At 39.7% G+C, this 19980-nt stretch overlaps 1 protein-coding gene across 2 annotated transcripts in view; it reads left to right on the top strand.

Annotated features, from left to right (window-relative positions):
- Positions 1 to 2353: 2353 nt before the first annotated feature.
- CCDC93 (coiled-coil domain containing 93) overlaps positions 2354 to 19980 on the top strand; it is a 51726-nt gene continuing 34099 nt past the window's right edge. The window contains exons 1-7 of one of the 2 annotated variants that reach the window (XM_054209198.1): positions 2354 to 2519; positions 3618 to 3731; positions 5451 to 5545; positions 8132 to 8243; positions 12340 to 12438; positions 13236 to 13292; positions 16963 to 17063. In XM_054209198.1, coding sequence (XP_054065173.1) covers positions 2478 to 2519; positions 3618 to 3731; positions 5451 to 5545; positions 8132 to 8243; positions 12340 to 12438; positions 13236 to 13292; positions 16963 to 17063 — 620 coding nt within the window. In that variant the 5' untranslated portion in view covers positions 2354 to 2477. The remainder of the gene's footprint in view (positions 2520 to 3617; positions 3732 to 5450; positions 5546 to 8131; positions 8244 to 12339; positions 12439 to 13235; positions 13293 to 16962; positions 17064 to 19980) is intronic. The other variant, XM_054209199.1, reaches the window with a different exon arrangement.

Below are 19980 nucleotides of genomic sequence, written 5' to 3'. Positions count from 1 at the left end.
TTAATTCTTGCTACAAGAAACACCTAATGGTGCTAAAAGATACAGTGAGACCTACTGCTGCATTTTTCAGTGGTGACCAAGTCTGATGGTGTCAGAAGTCTAGGCTAAACAGGGAAATAAATCGTGTGGCTATAAAAAATGGAGGAAGCACTTTAGCTCAGCTTCAAGGGGTCAACATTAACAAAACTGAAAAGTCAAGACAGGATTGTTCAAAGCAGCTGCAGCAAGAGCCAGAATTTGGCTTACCTTCACAGATCAAAATAGAGCGGGGAAAGGGAAAGCAAAGACTAAAGTTGAACCTGCTAGAGATATGCAAGCACAAAATGTAAACATCTGAAGGAAGGGAGGTTTCTCTTTTTTAGATGGTACCCCTCTTGGGACTTTTTTTAAACCTAATTGGTATTTAGAAGATTGATTATCCACATGTCATAGGGGACAACAGCTCTGTCTGGATAACTGGGTGAATTTGCATCACAATTAGGTATTGGGAAGCAATGCCTTTGTGGAGTATTTTATTGAGGTTCAAGTTATCAAAGCTGATGCTGTAATGACAACAGAGATACATTTTTGTATTTTCATGCCTTTCCTTTTCACTTCCTAGCCATATACCAGGTGAAGAAAAATTCCAGCCTTCACTGTAAAGGAGGAAAATGTTTCTAGTCCTTGTGGTCACATAGACATACAGCAAACTAAAAGAACCAGTTATCTTTCTGTAAGTATATAATTTTAAGCCAGCTTTGTGATTTTGGGTGCCAGTTGTATGGGTTTTAAAGTCCCTAGGAGTTAATTAGCCCCATCTCCCGCCTTTCCTTTACTCTGCTTTAAAAAACCAAAGAAACAGTTAAGTTTTCCAGGGTAAATTTGACCCCTGCCTCGTCTGATACTCAGTTACTACTTAAGCCCCTAGTTTATACTGCCCTTGGCTTTTTATTCATCCTTTTTCTTTAACGTGTTTCTTTGAAAAGGAATTGAGACCATATCACGGCCGAGGAAGCTTTTTTACAAGTTGATGTTTCTTTTCAGTGGTTATGTTATAACCTGTGCGGGCTGCTGCCTCTGAAGGTCACATACATCCCTTCCTAACACTCCTCTGTTTCAACCCTTCTTCTTACCCCTGCTTTTTGTTTGTTTGTTTGTTTGTTTCAGTCTTCCTCTCCATGACAATCAAATTAGAGCTGTACAGCTCTCCGCGAGGAGAAGGCAGACAAAAAGCAGAAAGCCTGTATTGCTCTGGTGAGCGTGTTAGCCTCTGGGGCTGCATAACAGCTTTCTGCAACTCTAATTAAGACGTGGCCTGTGGTTACAACAGTATGCGGCCTGAGCCAGTCTGGCTTATTTTTGCTTTTATTATTATTGTTTTGACCCCTCTGTCAGGGCAGCAGTTGTTATGGACTGACTTGGGTATGCTGTGCTGCCCTCCGACGGATGCAGACCATGCTCTCGCGTGGCTTTTCTTGTTCCTTCACCTCCTGGAGATGTCTCTAGCCTAACAGGGAGTTTATTTTTTATAATGCTCTGTGTGTGTCAAAGAGCCTAGAAACTGAACGCCTGGCATAGACTTGAAACGAGACCACTGTCAGGTATTTCCGAAGCCAAGAAAGGCTACGCAAGCTGTGGGTTCCTTGTGCGTTGGCGTATTTTTATTCCTGAGTCCAAAGCATGTTAGCGACCGACCAGTGCCTGGGTGCAGCTCTCCAGCCCCTGGCCCCGCCAAGGTTCACCCACCGGGCCTACGTGGTGTGGCCAGTGTGGCCCGGGAGGCCAGGCTCCAGCACGCCCAGTCCCTCCCGGCAAACAGTCGCCTGCCTTCCCAACAGGGCTGCGCTTCCACACGGGCCCGATCGCCCACACCAAGCTGAGGCAGCACCCAGTTACGGGGTAGCAAAGGCTCCTTGAGCACAGGACAGAGAAAAACAGTGAAATCCCCCTCAGCTATGAGGTGGCCTAACGCCACCAACTGATGATGAGGAGCGGCGGTGCCCTGCGGGGCACGAGAGCCCGTGAGGCATCCCTTAGCTCACGGAGTGCCCAGTGACTTCTCCTCCATGCTGGCGAGAGGCCTCGGGTCCCCCTGCAACAGCGAAAAAAGAGAAGGGAGACGGGCGGGGAGGCGCCCGCGGGTGCGGGCATGGCGACGGGCCGTGAGGGGCCGGCGGCGGGCACGGGGGTCGGTAGGGGCGCGGCCCGCGGGCAGGGGCGGGCGGGGCGGGCCGGCGGTTGCGCTGCGCGCAGTCAGTCACATGAGCCGCCGGGGCAGCCGCGCAGCCCCCGCCCTCCTTCCCCCACCCCGCCGCACCCCTTTGGCCGCGAATGGCACGGCCCGGATGCGCTTGTACGCAAGGAGGGTGCGGGCGAACCATTGAGCGGGGGCGGGGGAACCCGGCAGCCGCCGGCTGGGAACACCCCCTTGGCCCGGGCGCTGCGGCGGGGGGAGCGGACGTGACAGGCCGGGCGCAGGCTGCCGGAGACGGAGGGCGATGGTGGTCCCCAGGGGACAGGAGCACCAGGGCCCCCAGGAGGTACCGTAGCCGCGTCTCTCCCGGGCAGAGCGGCGGAGGTGCCGTCGTTCCTCCGCCCCGCTGCACTGGCTTCCCCCGGGCTCTCCGCCGGCTCCTTCCCCTCCCCGCGGGGCCGGGGTTCCGCCTGCAGCCCGGGGGTCGGTGCTGTACGGCGGGCTGGGCCCTGCGGCCTCCCTTGCCCCGTGAGGTGAGGTCCCGCGGGGCGGGGGGAGCCGGGCCCCGCTGCGGGGGGAGCCGGGCCCTGTGGGGCTGCAGGCAGTGCCTGTGTAGGTCACCTTCCGTGCGGCATTTCGCTTCTCTGTCCCGTCCCCCCTCCGCCCCGTCTCTCTCTTTTCAGGTCTCTGTGGGGAAAGGAAGGGAGAAGGGGGGGCTGCCGAGCAGATTTTGGGGAAGAGGGGAGGAGGGCGCGGAGGTGGGTGCTCGCAGCCTCTGGGGGGGAGACCTGAACCCCCTTTGGCCGCCTCTGGGACTGAGGTGTCTGGGTGCTCTGTGCCCCCAGTAAATCATGTGTAGCCCTGGGGCTGGGGGCTTTCATCCCATCACACGGGGACAAGAGCACCCTTCAGAGGGTGCTGTGCTGGTGAGGCTTTGGAGCACTCAAACTATCCAGGCTGCCCGGCAGAGTTTAACTTTTTTTGTTACTGCCCTACCTTGGGCTTGCTGAAAATTGCGTTCCCCAAAAAGGTGGAATTCCACGCAAATTTCTCCTCCTGTTTTTGTAAAAACATTATAGAAGCATTAAGGGGAGGTGTACAATTTTGAGAACCCTGAAATTGAAGGAAATGTGCAATACGGAGAATAAATTAACTGTGTTATGGCAACAGGAGCAATCTGGCTGTCTGGAGGCAAGCAGCAGACCAGAAGTTTAAAGAGCAAAAGCAGATTAAAGTATTTAATTGCATGACAAGGATGTGATGTTAAATCCATGTAGAAATGCATTCCCTGTTTCTTTAATGTCTTTCAAATTAACAACCAAGTTGCTAATGAAAGTCAAGGTTTTCCCTGATATGTGGTCTACGTTAAGGTAAAGTTTGGAGAATATTCATTTAAAGAATGAAAGAGAAACATTGAACTAGTGTTGTGTGTTTAATTTGTCAGGTTGAAACAAGAGAAGATGAGGAACAAAACATCAAGTTGACTGAAATTTTGGAACTGTTGGTGGCTGCTGGGTATTTTCGAGCAAGAATCAAAGGATTATCACCCTTTGACAAGGTGAGACCAATGCAGTGTTTTTAAAAACCTTTTTTAAGTACATGAAGATGACATATTTTTTGCAAGTTAGTTTAGCAGTTCTAGGTGATTAAAAAAAGATACCTGGAACACACGAGGCTTTCCTATGTAAATAATTCTGCAAATGACCCAGTTTCAGACGGACAGGACCTCTTCAGTCTTGAAAAATGATTTTGTGCAGCAAGGCCTGTTTTAAAGGAGACAATTGGATGCTAATTGCTGGTGTGCTTTTTTGTGGGTGTTATGGCCTAAATTAGAGGCATATATGGGGAAATCTGCCCCCCTCTCAGCTGCAGTTAGAATAGCTAGAAAGACTTGATACTTGGAGATAGCATGGTAATTTTAAAAAGAAGTACTCATTAATGAGAAATGAGGAAATATTTGTCTTGAGAGGCTCTGTGTAAGGGCGGAACAGTTAGCTTAGTGAGATTATTTTGGGGCTGTTTTTACATATCTTTAGAATGTCATGTATGGTAACCTTCCATTGTCCTAGACAGGAAGTATGGGATACTGACAGTGAGCAAAGTTCAGGTTGAAACGAGAGTTCTGAATTGTTTTATTGCTGACTCTGTGAGAAATGCCTGAACAAAGGTTTGGAAGCACAAAACTACAGCAGCCTTGAAATGGACTCTTCTGTTTTCTGCTGTCTCTTTCATCATAGCACAGCTTTACTTTGCAGTGCAATTTTAGTTTCTTCTAACTACATAGCATTACTGACCGTAGCTGCTCAGGAGACTGTGCACACAGACATAAAGTAGGTTCAAGGAGACCGCCTTAGGATGTAATGTTGTTGCATTTATGTGTAGAAATGGATGCATCAGGTTTATACTTGCCTAAATATAATTGCAAAGTTACCATTTCATGACAATGCCCAACGTTTACAAAATTGAGCATTGCCATTGAAAATTATCTATCTGCTAGTATAAAAGGGATACTGGTTAAGTGTTTCAGAGGGGAATGTGAGAGAGGGAATGGGTTAAGAAAACCTTGTATAGAACACCCCAGTTTGCTATGTGATGTTGGTAAGTTATTCCATATTTTAATCCCTTTTTCTGTTTTCTGCCTTTGCATACGTTTAGGTTATCTTGCATAGGTTTATGCAAGGTTGTCTTTAAATAATTATGGAATTTATGTAAAGTTGATGAAATGTCTCAGGAGCTTAAATACGCCTAAGTATCTGTAGGAATAGGGTCTGAAATACAGATTTCTACAGAGCTGATGATTTCCATTACTATACTGATAGCCTAGCACTTGGCGTTGCATATGTGTCAGCAAGCAAAGAATAATAGCAGCAAAGGTGTGTGTATATATAAAGGTAAATATGTGAATACAGAAATTGTAATCCTTGGTAAAATTTTGATATGCTTACTTTTTAAAGACCATGACGTTTAACATTCTATTATGGTCTATCTATTTATTTTTTTTTATTTGGAAAGCTGTTTCAAAACTAGTATCTAAAGCTAAGAGAGGACTTCAGAATTACCCTGCTAGCTTTTTTTTCTGTCATCTTGTATATATGGATTGTATGTAGAAGTTGATAAATGTACACTATCTGTATGTATTTTAGTCTCTATATAAGAATACTGAGGATGAAGAAAATACTAAGCTGTAGTTTCTAAAATAAATAAAGCCTTTCAGATGTATTTGGTTTTACCTCTTCAAATTAAAATGGAACTAACCATGCTGTTGCTCCTTTCCTAGGTGGTAGGCGGCATGACGTGGTGTATCACTACGTGCAACTTTGATATTGATGTTGATTTATTGTTTCAGGAAAACTCTACTATTGGTCAAAAAATGTAAGTTGATTAAATGGCAAGTGTGGTATTTTTTTTTCTTCTTAGAAAAGAAGAAGTGGGTGAGGGTGGGGAAGTTACCTGTTATTTGCTCGTTTATAAGAAAGATTTTTAGTCCGAGTTTCCTGCTTTTCAAGACCACTCATTTGCGAAATGTTGCACTGATTTCTGGGTTTCTCAGACTGTAGTTCCACAAATTGTAAAACCAAAAAGTAGCTTATTCCAAAAAAGGCAGTGCTATTCCCCTCTGAGCTGCCATGTTCTTATATCCCTACTTAGCAGTGAAAGCGCTTATGTGGCTCCACATTGAACTGGATTGGGAATTGATCCACATTAAAACCTACCAAAAAAAAAAAAAGTGAAAATAGTTTTAACATGAATCACTTCCTGGATCCAGTTCTCTGTGCAGCTGCACAGATGCTTGTGCTGGCACAAGAAGATGATGCAGAGGCCAAAACAAAGGGCAGACGGAGACCACGCTGCTGGAAACTGGAGTGCAACATTAGAAGACCTTCCTTGAGTTCTCTATGTCTGCAGCTTTGCTGTGTAAATAACCTCTGATTCTTCTTTATCGTTCTGGGTTGGGATTGGAGACATCAGCAAATGGAATTTAAAGCATGACGCTGTTGCAGAAACAGTTACCTGCCCCATACTGAGGAGGAGGAGTTCCTTCCTGATAGTGACGCAATGAGGCCATTTTGGTTTGATTTATTTCTTATGCGTGGAATTGGCTCAGTAAGCCAGCTAATTCCTGTATTAGGGAGGTTGTAAAAATTGTTTGTGCTGAGAAAGGGAATACATTCTAAACTATGTTATTTCTTTATGCATTTCTGTGATAAAAGAGCCATAGTTAAAATTTGCAGGAAGTAAGAATATCCAGTCAAGTTACGCTTGCATGAAGAGACTTGTTTGCTCGATGTAGTTGGAAAGAACATCGTCCTGTGCTGTTTTCTTGAAAGTCATTTAGCATTGGCAAGACTGTAACGCATTTAAAAATAAAGATTTGTGATTATTCCCTTTAATTTGGATACATTCAGATCATCACCGATAACTCACTACATAAAGCATTGTTAAGTGCACAGAATTACGTAGAGACTAGGCATGAAGATGGTGGTGGTAGTTTTTACAATTGCCAAGTTTTTATAATTGCCATCGTTGTTATCCTTAAGAACAGCAGGTTATGAAATAGTTAAGTTGTTCTGAAAGTGTTCTGTTATCTTTCCAGCTGACTGGATATAAAACTGGCAAAACAAAAACCAGGCTCCTCTCCCAAAACAGCAACAGTGATTTATTTGTGAATCTAAAGTGTTCACAGTCACACAAGCATAGGCTGTTTTGGTGTCAGTGTAATGTTTATATTGGTGGTGGCTCACTGCTTCTGTGATGTTCTCAAGATAAGGAAAAGTTAAGTTGTGTTTTCTCAGTACTATTCTGAAGACGCTTTGATGGTGTCCTGTTATTTAATTGCTGTTTTGACATAAACATGGAAACATACGTTAGGAGAGGATCTTGCATCTCTTGGATAAATAACTTTCTTTTTTTAAAATGGCATTTGCTTTGATTGTGCTGAGGGGCACTGCTATTTTCATGTTATAGAATGTTAGTATAGTGCCATAGAGGAAATTGCCTTTTAAGAATTATGTCAAATTTTTCACTTCTCTTAAGAAGTGTAACTTTTCAGGCTCTGTTCCCGGACTTCAGTCTTTTTCTCATATCTCTTGCTCCCCTTTTGTACTTCCAGAATATCAGTTGTTCACTTGGGCAGTACTGAATATCACTGAGATCAGCACTGGACCAGTTCATTTTTTGTCCTTCATGGAAAAATAGTTTTAGTTTTCCCAGTACAGTGTTCATCCTCAGTGCTGACACCTGCTCTAAAAATGTGCTTGACAGCATTGGCAGCAAAAACCATACCTTGCCCTAAAATAAGGGATGCAGTGGAAGCAGGATGATGTTCTTGTAGATGAATCCCTTATGCTAGGGTAATCCTTTTCCTTTACCAGCTCTTACCTGAGCTGCAGAACGAGATGGTTGCCAGCAAATTCAGTTCCACTCGCTTCGAAACCATGTGAAGTATACTGTCTATTTAGATTTTAGGTGTAATATGTATTTAAACTCATAAAGTTTCGGTTGTAATGTCAAGATATATTTTGGGAGTTCTGCTAAACCAATTTTTAAGTCCTTACATTTGATTCTGGACTTTCTTTGAGTGCACGTCTTTTACTTAGTGTAACTGTTCTTAAAGATAGTGTTTCTTCATGTGTGCATATATTACAATATGCAGAGGTGTCTGTAGATATATCTTACATAGGCATTTCATCTGATCAGACATGCAGATCTTAAAATGAAATCACAAGGTAGGAGCCTGCAAGGGAGGGGTTTAATCACCTCTTCACAGACAAATAATATCCATAGCACAAGGTAAAAGCTATTTTGTAGATGAAAGTTTGATTGCTTTTCGCAGCTGTATACAATGGAAGCCACTAGAGGGAACCTTCTAACTACTAAGTGTGTTTGCAAAAATAAATTGTAATTTACAAAAGAAAATTGTAGCATATATAAATGTGTGTTTTTGTTGTTTTGTAATAGTGCCTTAACCGAAAAAATCGTGTCAGTATTACCAAAAATGAAGTGTCCTCATCGTTTGGAACCACATCAGATCCAGGGATTGGATTTCATTCATATATTTCCTGTTGTACAGGTAATAATTTTGAGATGTATGGATACTTTGCTGAAAAATGCCATAAAACTTGCATAAACATTTTAACAAGATCTGTATTATTGTTTGGCTCTTTAGTTAACTTTGGGAAGAATAATGACAGAGAAGTAGTTTAAATGAATGTTTTTAAAGAATTGGGTGCCAGATGATAGAATTCTTAAGTATCGTTTGATCCACATTTAAGAAAAACACAAACCAAACTCCTTGACTCAGATTCTGCCTTTTGTGGAATTTCTGCTTAAAGAAACTAAAGTTTAAGCTTGTTTTGGAATCTGATAATCTACTTTGCCAAACTAGGATGTAGAACAAACATCTTACAGTCTATGTTTAAGCTTGTGGAGTAAGTTATGCAGATAGTCATTCAATGAAAAGGATACGAAACAGGCAATAACCACTTGGGGTTTTTTTTTTAAGCATAATTCATCCTTCATTCATATCACTTAAAAAACTGTACGGGTGGAAAAATAGTGATGATTGTGATCCTATTACTGTGTGTTTGTTGAGCACCACTAACTGACCACGTGCACGCTCATAGTTCTCCATTTCATTAAGGTTAAGCTAGCATGTGATGTGTTCCAGTTAGTGTGGTATCTTGAGAATCCTTGGTATGTCTTTTTGACTTTGCCTTCATCTGCACACAGATATGTATCTTTGATAAATAGGGAAATGAACACTGTTAAGCAAACTTCTTTTTCATTAAATATCTCCTTGCCTTCTGCCTGTGAAAGAATTTAGCAAGTAAGAGTTTAATCTAAATTCCAGTTTGTAAGAAGTGGGGAAAACTTCCTCTTGTCTCTTTCTCGTTATCTTCTAGTAGGGGGCTTCTGAGGAAAAACACACTTAACTGCACTCTGCACAAAAAGACGTGTGGTGTGTGCTACTGTTATACAGCTTTCAAGCTGTGCTCATGCTGCCTAAGGTGGAAAGTTTGTATCATGTTAATGCGAGTTTTTACTTCTAAACTTGTATTTTCCTACAAAAAAAAAAATAAATCCCAACCCAGGTTAATTTCTTGCCCTAGTCACTTGATGATAGTGATGATGGTAATGAATGGTTACATTTATCAGAAAAAAGACTTCTCTCACAGGAAAAATAATTCTTCTCCTAAAGTGAGAACATGAACTATTACTCCTGCTGTAAAAACTACAGCAGTAACTATTCTTTTTCTCTGACCTGCGTTATGCAAAATCTTGATTTAGGGTATTACCTCTGGAAAGGAGGAATATTAATTCTAAGCAGGGAGGAAATCAGCTTTCTCTGAGAGCAGTAATTCTGGGTATTAGTAGCTGACCAGTAGGTGGTATATCTAATCCATGCTTGGTGAAGAAGCCTTGATGAGCTTAGTTTTTTTGCATGTAGAGGATCTTTTTTAGAAATTGTGGCTTTCTGTGAGGTCCCTGTGAAGTTCTGCCTACTCCAGATACTATTGGTTCCTCATTTTGTCCCAACCAAGCTAGGCTTTCAAGAAAACTTCTATTAGTGTCACCAGTATACTCTGCTCTGAAAAAGGCCATGTGAGTGCTATAATAGGCTGACCACATCATGGGATGTAGGAATTATGTATTTAGACACAATGCCCTGTTAAATTCAGGAATTCACTTGCTATCTGTAAATCTCATATCAGTCCCCAAAACTTGCAGAAGCTCTTTCCTCTGCCTGGCGTTGTGTTCCAGTAGTTCTTGCACTGTACAAGCTACTCTGGTGAACTTGATGGGAGGAATTTAGATTAATCCTTCCCAACAGGAAGAAATTAGATTGAGTTGGCTCACTGCCATAGACTGTAGCAGAATTTAAAAAAGAAAAAAAAAAAGACTAAAAAAAATTCCAGTGGGCAGAAATGGTGCAGTTCTTCCTAGTAAATTCTGCTTATGTTCACAGAGAAAAGTATGTACATAATCTTGTGTTGAGATGTGCTTTGTAATTAATAGTCTGCATTTTCATCTTTCTTGTTGTCATCATCTTCCCCTCGCTTTCCAGGGGTTCATGCTTATAGCACAGAAAACTGTTGCTGGTTCAGACTTGGATCCCAAGATTGATCTGATCTCTTATGTGACCTCCTGCACGGGCTGTCAACAACCCACAAGATTTATCTTCTCCAACGTTGTTTAAAATGTACTTCAATCTCTTGTGGCTTTTTGTGTGGTCTTATAAATGTCAGAAGAAGCCTTTTTTCTTATACAGGCATGTGGTTCTTCTTGAACACTTCATAGGCTTGAAGATATGTCTTTTCATGGTGGAGCTGTAGTTTTTGAAAACAATAGGTGATCTATATTAGGAAGATTTGATAGAAACGCATATAATCTAGACGTAACGGCTTCTACCTGGGGTACAGCCAAGATTAATGAGGTTGAGGTCATGCTCCAAGTGGTGTCTTCTGTCAGAGTATAAGGGACTAATGATAGAAGACAGGTTCAGTGTTGGGTTCTGGCACTAAGAGCCCAGAATATTTTCTGTTCGACTTCTAATTGCTTCAATTTCTGGCAGAGCTCTAGCCCATCTCCTCCCACTCAGGCTGATAGAGATGGATGCTGTGAACAGTTCAAGCTTGCTTTGTAGAAGGATGACCATAGCATAGCCCACAGACGGTATAAAAGCCACCTGGACTATCCATTTGTTTTCAAGTATGCTCCCATGCTTCTTTGGAGTGGAGAGGGAAGAACCTGTGTGCATGCAGAGTACAATCACACTTTTGTATACGTGCTGTAAATCCAATGCTTCCTAGAACCAAGGGATTTATTATTTATTCAGTGTGACCTGCTAAGTAGAAGGACAACATTGATAGCTTTTACAGCACAGTAGAGTTTTGAGTTTTTTGAACCTCAAATAGGATATGTTGTGCCGGCTGGTACAGCTGAGCTCTTGGTCTGGTGAGTTGTGAGGTGTGCAGGCTATTCCATGGTATAGATGAAAACAAAAAGCTAGAAAATTAACATTAATTTGTTTCATGAACTACTGCTGCGTATTTTTCATGTATTAATCTGTATTTTGATAATATAATGTTATTAATGTTGAACAAGTACTAACAATGAATACTGTAGATAATATTATTACTTAGTGTGGTGAAATGTACTTTGTCGAAACGTATTTTTAGCTTAGGTAGTAGGTTTCTTGTGCTAGAAGGTAGGATTTATGCCACACAGATTTTTTGGGAGGGCACTTTAGGTTTGGGTTTTTGGTTTTTTTGGGTTTTTTTTTGCGGGGGGTGGTGGTGTATTTTTTTTCCCCCTCCTTAAAGATTCAAGCTAGCATAATAATGTTTAAAGTGGACCACATCCATTTCTGTTCCACAGATGCTCTTAATTTTCCTTTTGGAATGATTTTATTGAAGATCCAATCTTTTGGATTACAGAAATTCATATTGGCAAAATTTCAATTAACTTTGCTTATGCCTGTGAAGGTTTAATATGGTTTTGTTCATAAATTAATTTGTCAACTTAGAATTCCTAATAGTTGAAATTTGCAATAGAATTTTCTTTTCATACTTACTATAAGAAATTAATTAGAATGTAAACCCAATTCAGTATGTGAGAAGTTACAGTGCAGACTAAATAAAGGGGAAATCATACAACAAAATAACTAATTTTGCAATACACTATTTACAAATAACATTCAGAAAAGTGTTTTTTTTGGGATAGCAGACCCTACTCCAAGGAGCTTATAAGGGAAGGCAGTTTGATCTTTGGACTATGGAATCCCACTGTAGTATGAACAGGCTCATTGAGGTTTGTATGGTTCAATATAGTTTAATAGGATGAAGAATATTTAGGCTTTTCCATGTAAAACTTTTATTATAAGAAAAGATGTGTGGTTTCTTAGCTTATGCATTACCTGATTGCTCTACTTTTAGTATGTAGAAGAAGAGCAAACATGAAGTTTTTAAAATAGCTAATGCTGAGTCATTTTGTTAGGAGTAGGTCCCTGAGTTACCATGTTTACAAACAAACGCTCTTGTTTGTGTGCTTAAAATGTGCTTTTAGCTTTTATCATGTATTAAAAATAATTATGCAGTAGTTTGGTGTTTGCTGCTGTTGTTCTTCCCCTTTCCACAGATACAAACGTATTTATTTTTTTTTCCCAGTGGCTGGTAAAACGTGCAATAGAAACAAGGGAAGAAATGGGAGACTATATTCGTTCTTACTCTATATCACAATTTCAAAAAACTCATAGACTACCGGAGGTAAGATCAAGCCAGTTCTTGTTTCTATTATGATATGTCAAATGCTCGGGTGCAGTACCAGCTTCACCACTCTGAAACCAGCACAATATACCAGAGTTGCCTTTGCTATCGTTTTCTTAATAGGTCCTTGATCATAATGAAATGCTGCCCACTTTGAAGTTACATGCTTAGAACAGTGTTGTGACCTTCTCTTCCTATTCTGCAGTAATGATATGAAGGTTCCTTGGTGTGGGAGGAAAGCTGGAACGAGCCTGGTATTCATTGATATCCCAAGGCAATTCCCTATTTAAAACCTGGAACCCAAGTTTTGTCTCTAATTCAGTAACAGCATTAAAGGTAGATGTTCCTCGTGTTGGGAAAGACAGCTGGATTTTATTAGCTTGAGGTGGTTTGCATTTTGTTTTCTTTGGTTTTTTTAATTATTTTTAATGCTTAGAAACTAAAATAACAGTAGGGGAAACTTCTCTTTTCCACATTAAGCCCATCCCAACTTCATTTCTTCATAGCATAATAGTGATTGGAGATCCTGGTAGTGGGCTGGAATTGGTTTGTCAGGTACTGTATAAGCAGAGAGCAGAAAGACTGCTGATCTGGATACAGTTTTAAAGACCCTCCTACCTGTCTGATGAGAGAAGCAAATACTTTTCTGTGTTACAGGAAATCACTAACATTTCACCAAATAATTGGGCCGCTCAATTAGAAACTATGTGACAATTTTGTTTGCTAAACTCATTGCGATTGTTGAGATTTAATCTCCGTTCCCGTTATTTTTAACCACCTCTGTTAATGTCTTGCAGGATGATGAATTTATGCAAAGAAAAGAGAAGGCTATCAAAACTGTTACTGATATCTATGTAAGTATGTTAGATTTTCATTATCAAGAAGCAAGTGGTTTCTCTAATGAGATGGTGGCGGTTAATTTTCTTTAGTGCATCCGACCCTGGGTTTTCTCTTGAGAGGGTCCCAATTAATTTACACATCGAGCTTCATTCTTAGAACAAGTCTCAAATGCCAACGTACCAGATCGAAAACCTTTTAGATGTACACTTTAGGCGTTGGTAAACCATATCAACTGCCTGCACAGAGAGTGTGGAGTTCCATGCTATCAAACAAAAGTCACAAGGTAGCTTGCGGACTGTGAAACCCTTGGCAGACTAAGTGTTGGTTTGAAGCTATCAGCAGTTGGACTGTTTATCTTGTAATTAATCAAAATGGTGATGATGTCTTCAATTTAAATGTCTGCGTTTCAGAACTTCTCTCTTTTACTTGTAATTATCAATGAAAACACACACCCTACTTTGGAAATGTTTTTTCCAAGTAGGAAATGTCGGTTGGGAAATGTGGTGTCACCTTTGTTCTTCAGATGCAGATCTTCTAAGTCTTGAATAAACTGTTTGTTTATATTTTTTGAAAGCTTGTCAATCCTGGCAGTGTTCTTGAACATGTAGAGTAGATAGGCCATATCACTGTGTCATACCTGAATTCAGATCCCTAGCTAGCAACTTGAGTTTCTCTCCTCACTTTCTTTCTAATTTCCCTGTTTGCTTGTGACATTGTCACTTCACTGTTTGAGAAGTCATGAGAAATTTGGGTGTGCTTTGAATGGAATGCTTTCAAAGCTCTTCAATAAGTGATGAAACCACACTCTTCTGGGAAAGTCAATGCTATTAACAGGTAGCTCTAGCCAGACTCCTGAAATTCTTTGTCCATGAATAGAGAGGTTAAGTGCCAGTATAACGAGCTACATGATAGCTTGTATAACAGACCAGACAAGTCATCTTACTCTTTTGCCATGTTTTGGAGGTAGTAGTTTTTCCATATTAACTAGCTGAGTGCTGCTGAGCCTAATATATAAGTGGTTGAATTACAGTATAGGTTTTAGAAAGACATTGCTATGAGTCTCCAGCCTGTCTAAATATCTCCGAGTAGCTCTCCTGCCTTTGAGCACACTGACTGCACTCCCCGCTTTGGATCTGTCTGCAGGGTTGATAAAGGTGTATTCTGTCTTCTCTTCTGGATCACAGATCCAGAAAAACCTAGTTTTTAGGTGCATCTTCACGGTAGATAAAGTTTTGACATTTGTTCATTGCTGCTCAGAGTATCATTAGACAAACACCTTGTCTTAATTGCATGAGCTCTGTCAGGATTATATCCTCTACAGCTGGCACCTGATCTTCTTAATGGAGGGATTAGTTCATGAGACCTCTTAAGGCATCAAGGCATGAGCGCAGTCTAGAAGAACACACAGAGTTAATTTCCAGGGGAGAAAGTGCACAAGCTTTTTTATCTATCCATAGGAACTGGAAGAAGGAGAAGACGGCTATTAGATGAAGGCTCTTTCACAGGTCACCTTTAAATCATTATGCATTGCAATTGGAAGAGAAATCCACTTTCCTAAAAGAGGATCAGCAAGTGTGAAAGATTAGTCTGTTGTCTGAATTCATTATTATAACTCTGGTCTAAGGACCTGCCCTGCTCTTCTCAGGGGGACAATACAATGAGATTTACGGTCACGATCAGGCCTAAAGGTTAGAAAAGGGAATATTAAATATCAAGAATGGTTATTGGAATAAGAACTACTGCAGCTGAAAGGTGACTATCTAGTGAATTGAGATTATCTTGCAGTGGTCTTGTTCAGCTACTCGATTGTCTGATGCCAAGACTAATATTTATAGTATGATGCCTACACTTTATATAGCGCAGGTATAATATAGAATGCCACCAGAAAAGCTGTAATTACTTTTATGACTTACATTGCTTTTCTGTAGGTGTGAAAGTACATTTTGTGGGAGATTCTTGATCAGAAAAAGCTTTTTCATGTGGCAGGCAAAAATGTAGTAAGAATTAATAGCTGGCAACCAAGATGACAGAAATTCAGATTAGAAATGAAGTAAAAATTGCAAAGGGTTTGCAAATTGACAAATTCAGGAGAAACTTGCCAAGGAATACTGTCTATTTTCACTTGTTTGAAATCTCTGCTTTGGGATTACATGTCTTTGAAAAAGGTTGAAAGCTCTTTCAGCAATGTTATGGTGCAGGAATTGCTTGTTGAAAATAATAGTTTGTGTTGTACAAAAAGCCAGACCAAGCAAAAAAAATAATCTTCCTTTTTTATTTTCTTTTAGAATCTTTGCATCTTATTGCATTGAATCTTTTGTCCCATATGAATAGGATTTTTTGAAGTTAAATGTATATATGGACAGCTCAACCTTGATTTCAGCTTTTGTTTTTGTAAGGTACTTTTTCTGAGCATTCTGAGCCTAGCTGCAAAGGATTTAAAAGATATGAATGTGAAACAGACCAGAAGAGAGGGGCGTGTATCTTTTTGATGCTGTTTATTTGGTGGTGATGATGAAGTTTTTCTCTGCTGTGATGAGGGCTAGATTTTTATTTCAGAAAAAGGAGAAGAGAAAACGTCACTTAATCGATTGAGGAAGACACTTTTTAAAAAATACCAATTGGAGTAAAAAAAAATAAAAATAAATCTTTGCGATGACAGGTTCTTGGTGAGTTTTTTCGGTACTTACTAGCACGATAGCCCTAAATAGTAGACTTCAAGTAACTTTAAAATTTTTGTTCCAGCAACAGAAATGTTGCGTTACAGACTCACCAAACAAACAGCAAAAATAATTCCAATAAAAGTAATTCTTATCTAGTTTCCAGTTTCTGATTTGGGGAAAGCTGAGGATCTCATGATTATTTTTTGTTTGGTTTCTTTGGTTTGTGCTTGAGGTAGAATAATTTTTTGGTTGTCATGTAGGCTTGTATAGCAGCATAGTTGATCTCTATGGAAGGAGGGAGAAAAAAGGTACTAGGCCATGTTTACAGTGTTACAACAGTTGTGTCAATGTAAACAGTCAGGATAGTGGCTCTGTCCTTTTGTTTCCGTTTTGTTTTTAAATTGGAAGTAGCTCTGTCAGCATAAAATAGTACTTATGAATCCTTGTTTTGTTTGATGGGCTGTTCTCCAGCTGTAGGATCACATTAAGATAGCATGAGATCCAATGGTTTTAGTGCCAAACTTAAGATATTTTTGTTCCTTAAATTGCAATAAAATCTGCTTTAATTCCATTTTACCCTCTGATCGTTGAGTAGATAATGATTACATTTAGTTATCCAATAGGAGATCAAAAATAGAATGAACTCACAAAGGAGGTGAGATTTCTAGACGCTGGCATTATCGGCTAAATCATAGGGCTTTTTTTTAATAGATGTGGATTGTGTTTGATTTGTCTTTCAAACGTCATGGAGGAAATAGTTGAAGAAATCATATTTGTTGTTAAACACTCACATTTTTAAAAAAAACCTGAAAGACAGATCCTGTAGCAGATTGTTTAGAAGTAAATTCAGTAAGATTTTTATCAAGTAATTCCAAAAAGAGAAAGTGTAAGGATGAAATAAACATCCTTGTGTAAGTATATTGAGTTGGAAAACAAACAGTGGTAGATATCACTCTAGATAACAATTATTCACTGCTTTTAGAAAAGCCATTTACAAGCTCTGAATTCATTCACTGTCTTACAGGAGGTTTACAAACCACAGAGAAAATATAAACGTCAGAAGGGAGCTGAACAACTGCTAGACGAGGAATCAAAGGTTCATGCTACGCTTCTGGAATATGGCAGGTGAAAGGCTTCATTTAATTGTCTGTGGGGTTTGTATTGTGTGTATTTAGAAGCATTCCATATAAAATTTGGATTGTGAGTTTTTTTTTTCCTAGTGGAGAATCACACTGTTTCAGGTTTACTCCTATTTGGTTTCAGATTTTGTTTGCTTACCCTGTAAATTCTCTGAGGACTGGACAGTCCTCCTATGTGTGAACAATGTTTTGTACAACGGGAGCCCAAGTTCTGACTTTATGCTGCTAGTAGGGTATGTTTACTTAACATATTTGTTCTTTGCTTCATAAAAGTGGCTGAAATTCATCATGCTTCTAGGTAGCATCTGTCAGTCAATATTTCCTCTTTGCAAGCAATCCCCAGAAAGTGGGGAAAAAAGGAGCTGAAGTTGTTATTGCTGCTTTTTGTAGTTCTAATGTAGTTGCTGCATCAGGAGGCTGAATTATGGTTTAGTGCTTTTTCTTCTTACTTTCTGCAAACTTCCATATAGGAACGAAGTTACGAAGGTTTGACTTAGCCATTACCTGTGGAAGTCCCCCTGGTTTACTGAGAGCTCTCCAGACATAAAAATAATGTTACAGAGTTTCTATTTCTAGCTTCTACTTACAATTTTCTTTTCATAGTTTAGTGATATGGACAGTTTATCTGCTGTCTGAGCTCTTAATGAGTGCGAATGACATTTGAATTCATTTTTGTGGCTTCTCCCACAAAGCCGTAGATGCTATTTTTTTTGTCTCATTATTTTGAGTACCTTCCTTCTACCCTTTCTGCGCATTTGTCAGCAAGTGTCCTGGTTGCAGATTGCTTATAATCTTCCACTTTCTTTCATGGTGGTATTTTGTGAGGGCAGCATGACCAAATCAACATCTTTCAGCTTATTTTCCATTAAAGTGGGATGAAATCCTCTGTGTGTTCCTAATGGAATGAAACTATTGGGAGGTACCTTGGTGTCCTGTTACTCAGCAGAGCTCTTCTGATGTTGCATAAACTTCATATACAAATGGTTAACTGTAGAACTTCTCCTTTCTTTTTTACAACCAGTGGAGTTCAGTGCAGTTATCTGAGGTATCGCAAGCTCATTTGAAAGCCTAAGGTGACTGGCTGCTCTAATGAGCTTAATCTGTTCAAAACACAGGGAGCTATAAGGAAATACAGTGCCTCTTCTATATATGTTAATATATAGATGTCTACATAAGTTAAACAGCTAATTTTATTAACACAGTTAGCATTCACAAATTCTGTGGGCTGTAATCTTGAATGAGTCTTACTAACCTTTCTAATGCTAGTAAGGTGTTAGGCTTGATTTACCTCACCCATTCGAGTCCAATTCCTCCCTTCCCAATGAAAATTGAATGTGCAAGTCGGTGACAGTGTCAGGGATTAGTCTACTTTGCATGTGGATTTCTTCCCTGACTCTTCAGGGGAAGACAGGCATACTGAAATCTTTAGATTTAGATCAGGTCATTGATACCTCATCAGTGCTCACAATGGGAATCTAAAGAACTGGTTTGGAAAAATGAAGCGGTGTACTCCTATTCAGTCTATTTATAGTTTCTTGTAGTGTTTCAGTGTCATTACTATGTATTGGTGTCAATACACATCTCCTAATAAACAAAAAGAGTATAAAATAGTTTATGCACTTTAAGGGAATTTTTGTGTATGATTTTTCTAAAGTAATTTCGTTGTCTTTTTTTTTTTTTTTAAAAAAAGGCAAAACTGGAAATCACTATGTATCTTGAAAATTGAAATAAATAGAAGACGTTTTCTATAGATCTGCACAAATTGTTTTAGCTTTAGGTACAGTTGAGACCTAAGTAAAGCTCATTTCTTCTGGAAAACCAGATAAATCTTTAATGTAAAAGCAATGCAAATGGGTGATGGAGAAAGTTTAAGTACAGAGAGAGGAAATAAGAACAGAAAAGTGTGAGGTGTTGAAGACACAAGGGAACTGCTCTTCTGTTGCATAGAGTACATCAGTACATAGATATGAGGAGTGGTTTGGACTAATAAGAATGATGACCAAGAACATGGGAATTTGGGGAAGAAAAATACCTCTTCAGGATAATATTTGTTGAGATGATCTTGATGACAGTGTAGAGTTCTAAGAGAAGAACAAATGGAGGAGACTTGCTAGACTGTTTAAATTGGTGATACAAATGAAGGACAGTACTTACTAGAAGACAAATTCAGTTAGTTATTTGGTGTGAAGAGTCTAACATGAATTGAATGGAAGTGGGAGAAAATGAGGGTAGTTGCAAGATTGGAATGTATTTTGGTAATGCTTTCATAATGAATTCTCAAAGCATAAAACTCTTGATCAGAAAAATATTTCTGTTATAGCGTAAAAATGAAGAACTCTGAGAAAATGATGGTAGTGAGCCACACAAAATGTCTGGTTCATGTGTTTTGGTAGACAAACAAACTCTTAAGGAGGATGATAGTGTGTCTGCTGTGAACCTAGTAATAAAATAACAGGAGTACAAGGACTCGGATACAGAGAGAAATCTGTCAGGGCAGTAGAGATTACTGTCCGCTCTTCAGCAACATTAGGGGAAGTAGAACACTGCTGAAAAAACCAAAAAGTAAATTTTTGGTAGATTTAAGAGTAGTGTTGAATGTTTTAGAATTCATTAGTTCAAGTGAACCCTTCATTCTTTTACTGCATGTAGACGGCAGTTGTAGAAAATCGTGAGTGGAGGATATTTTTCCTCCTAAATGCCCCGTGGTTATCCAGAAACGGCTCCTTTCAGAGCACTCTAATCATAAAAGTTCATTTTCTCAGTCCAGCAAATAGTATAGAGTCTTCCAATGTCCTGATGCCAAATGCAGCGTTATTCAGATAGAGAGAGTGATAGTGCCTTATTATAAATTGGTTTTTGATCCTGTAGTTTAAAGGTTATCACAAATGAGCTTGAATGTGGTA

The sequence above is a fragment of the Rissa tridactyla genome, chromosome 7 (assembly GCF_028500815.1).
Source record: "Rissa tridactyla isolate bRisTri1 chromosome 7, bRisTri1.patW.cur.20221130, whole genome shotgun sequence".
In the NCBI taxonomy this organism is placed as follows: Eukaryota; Metazoa; Chordata; class Aves; order Charadriiformes; family Laridae; genus Rissa; species Rissa tridactyla.
Note: the sequence above shows the minus strand (reverse complement) of the source record. Positions and strands in the feature narration are given on the sequence as shown.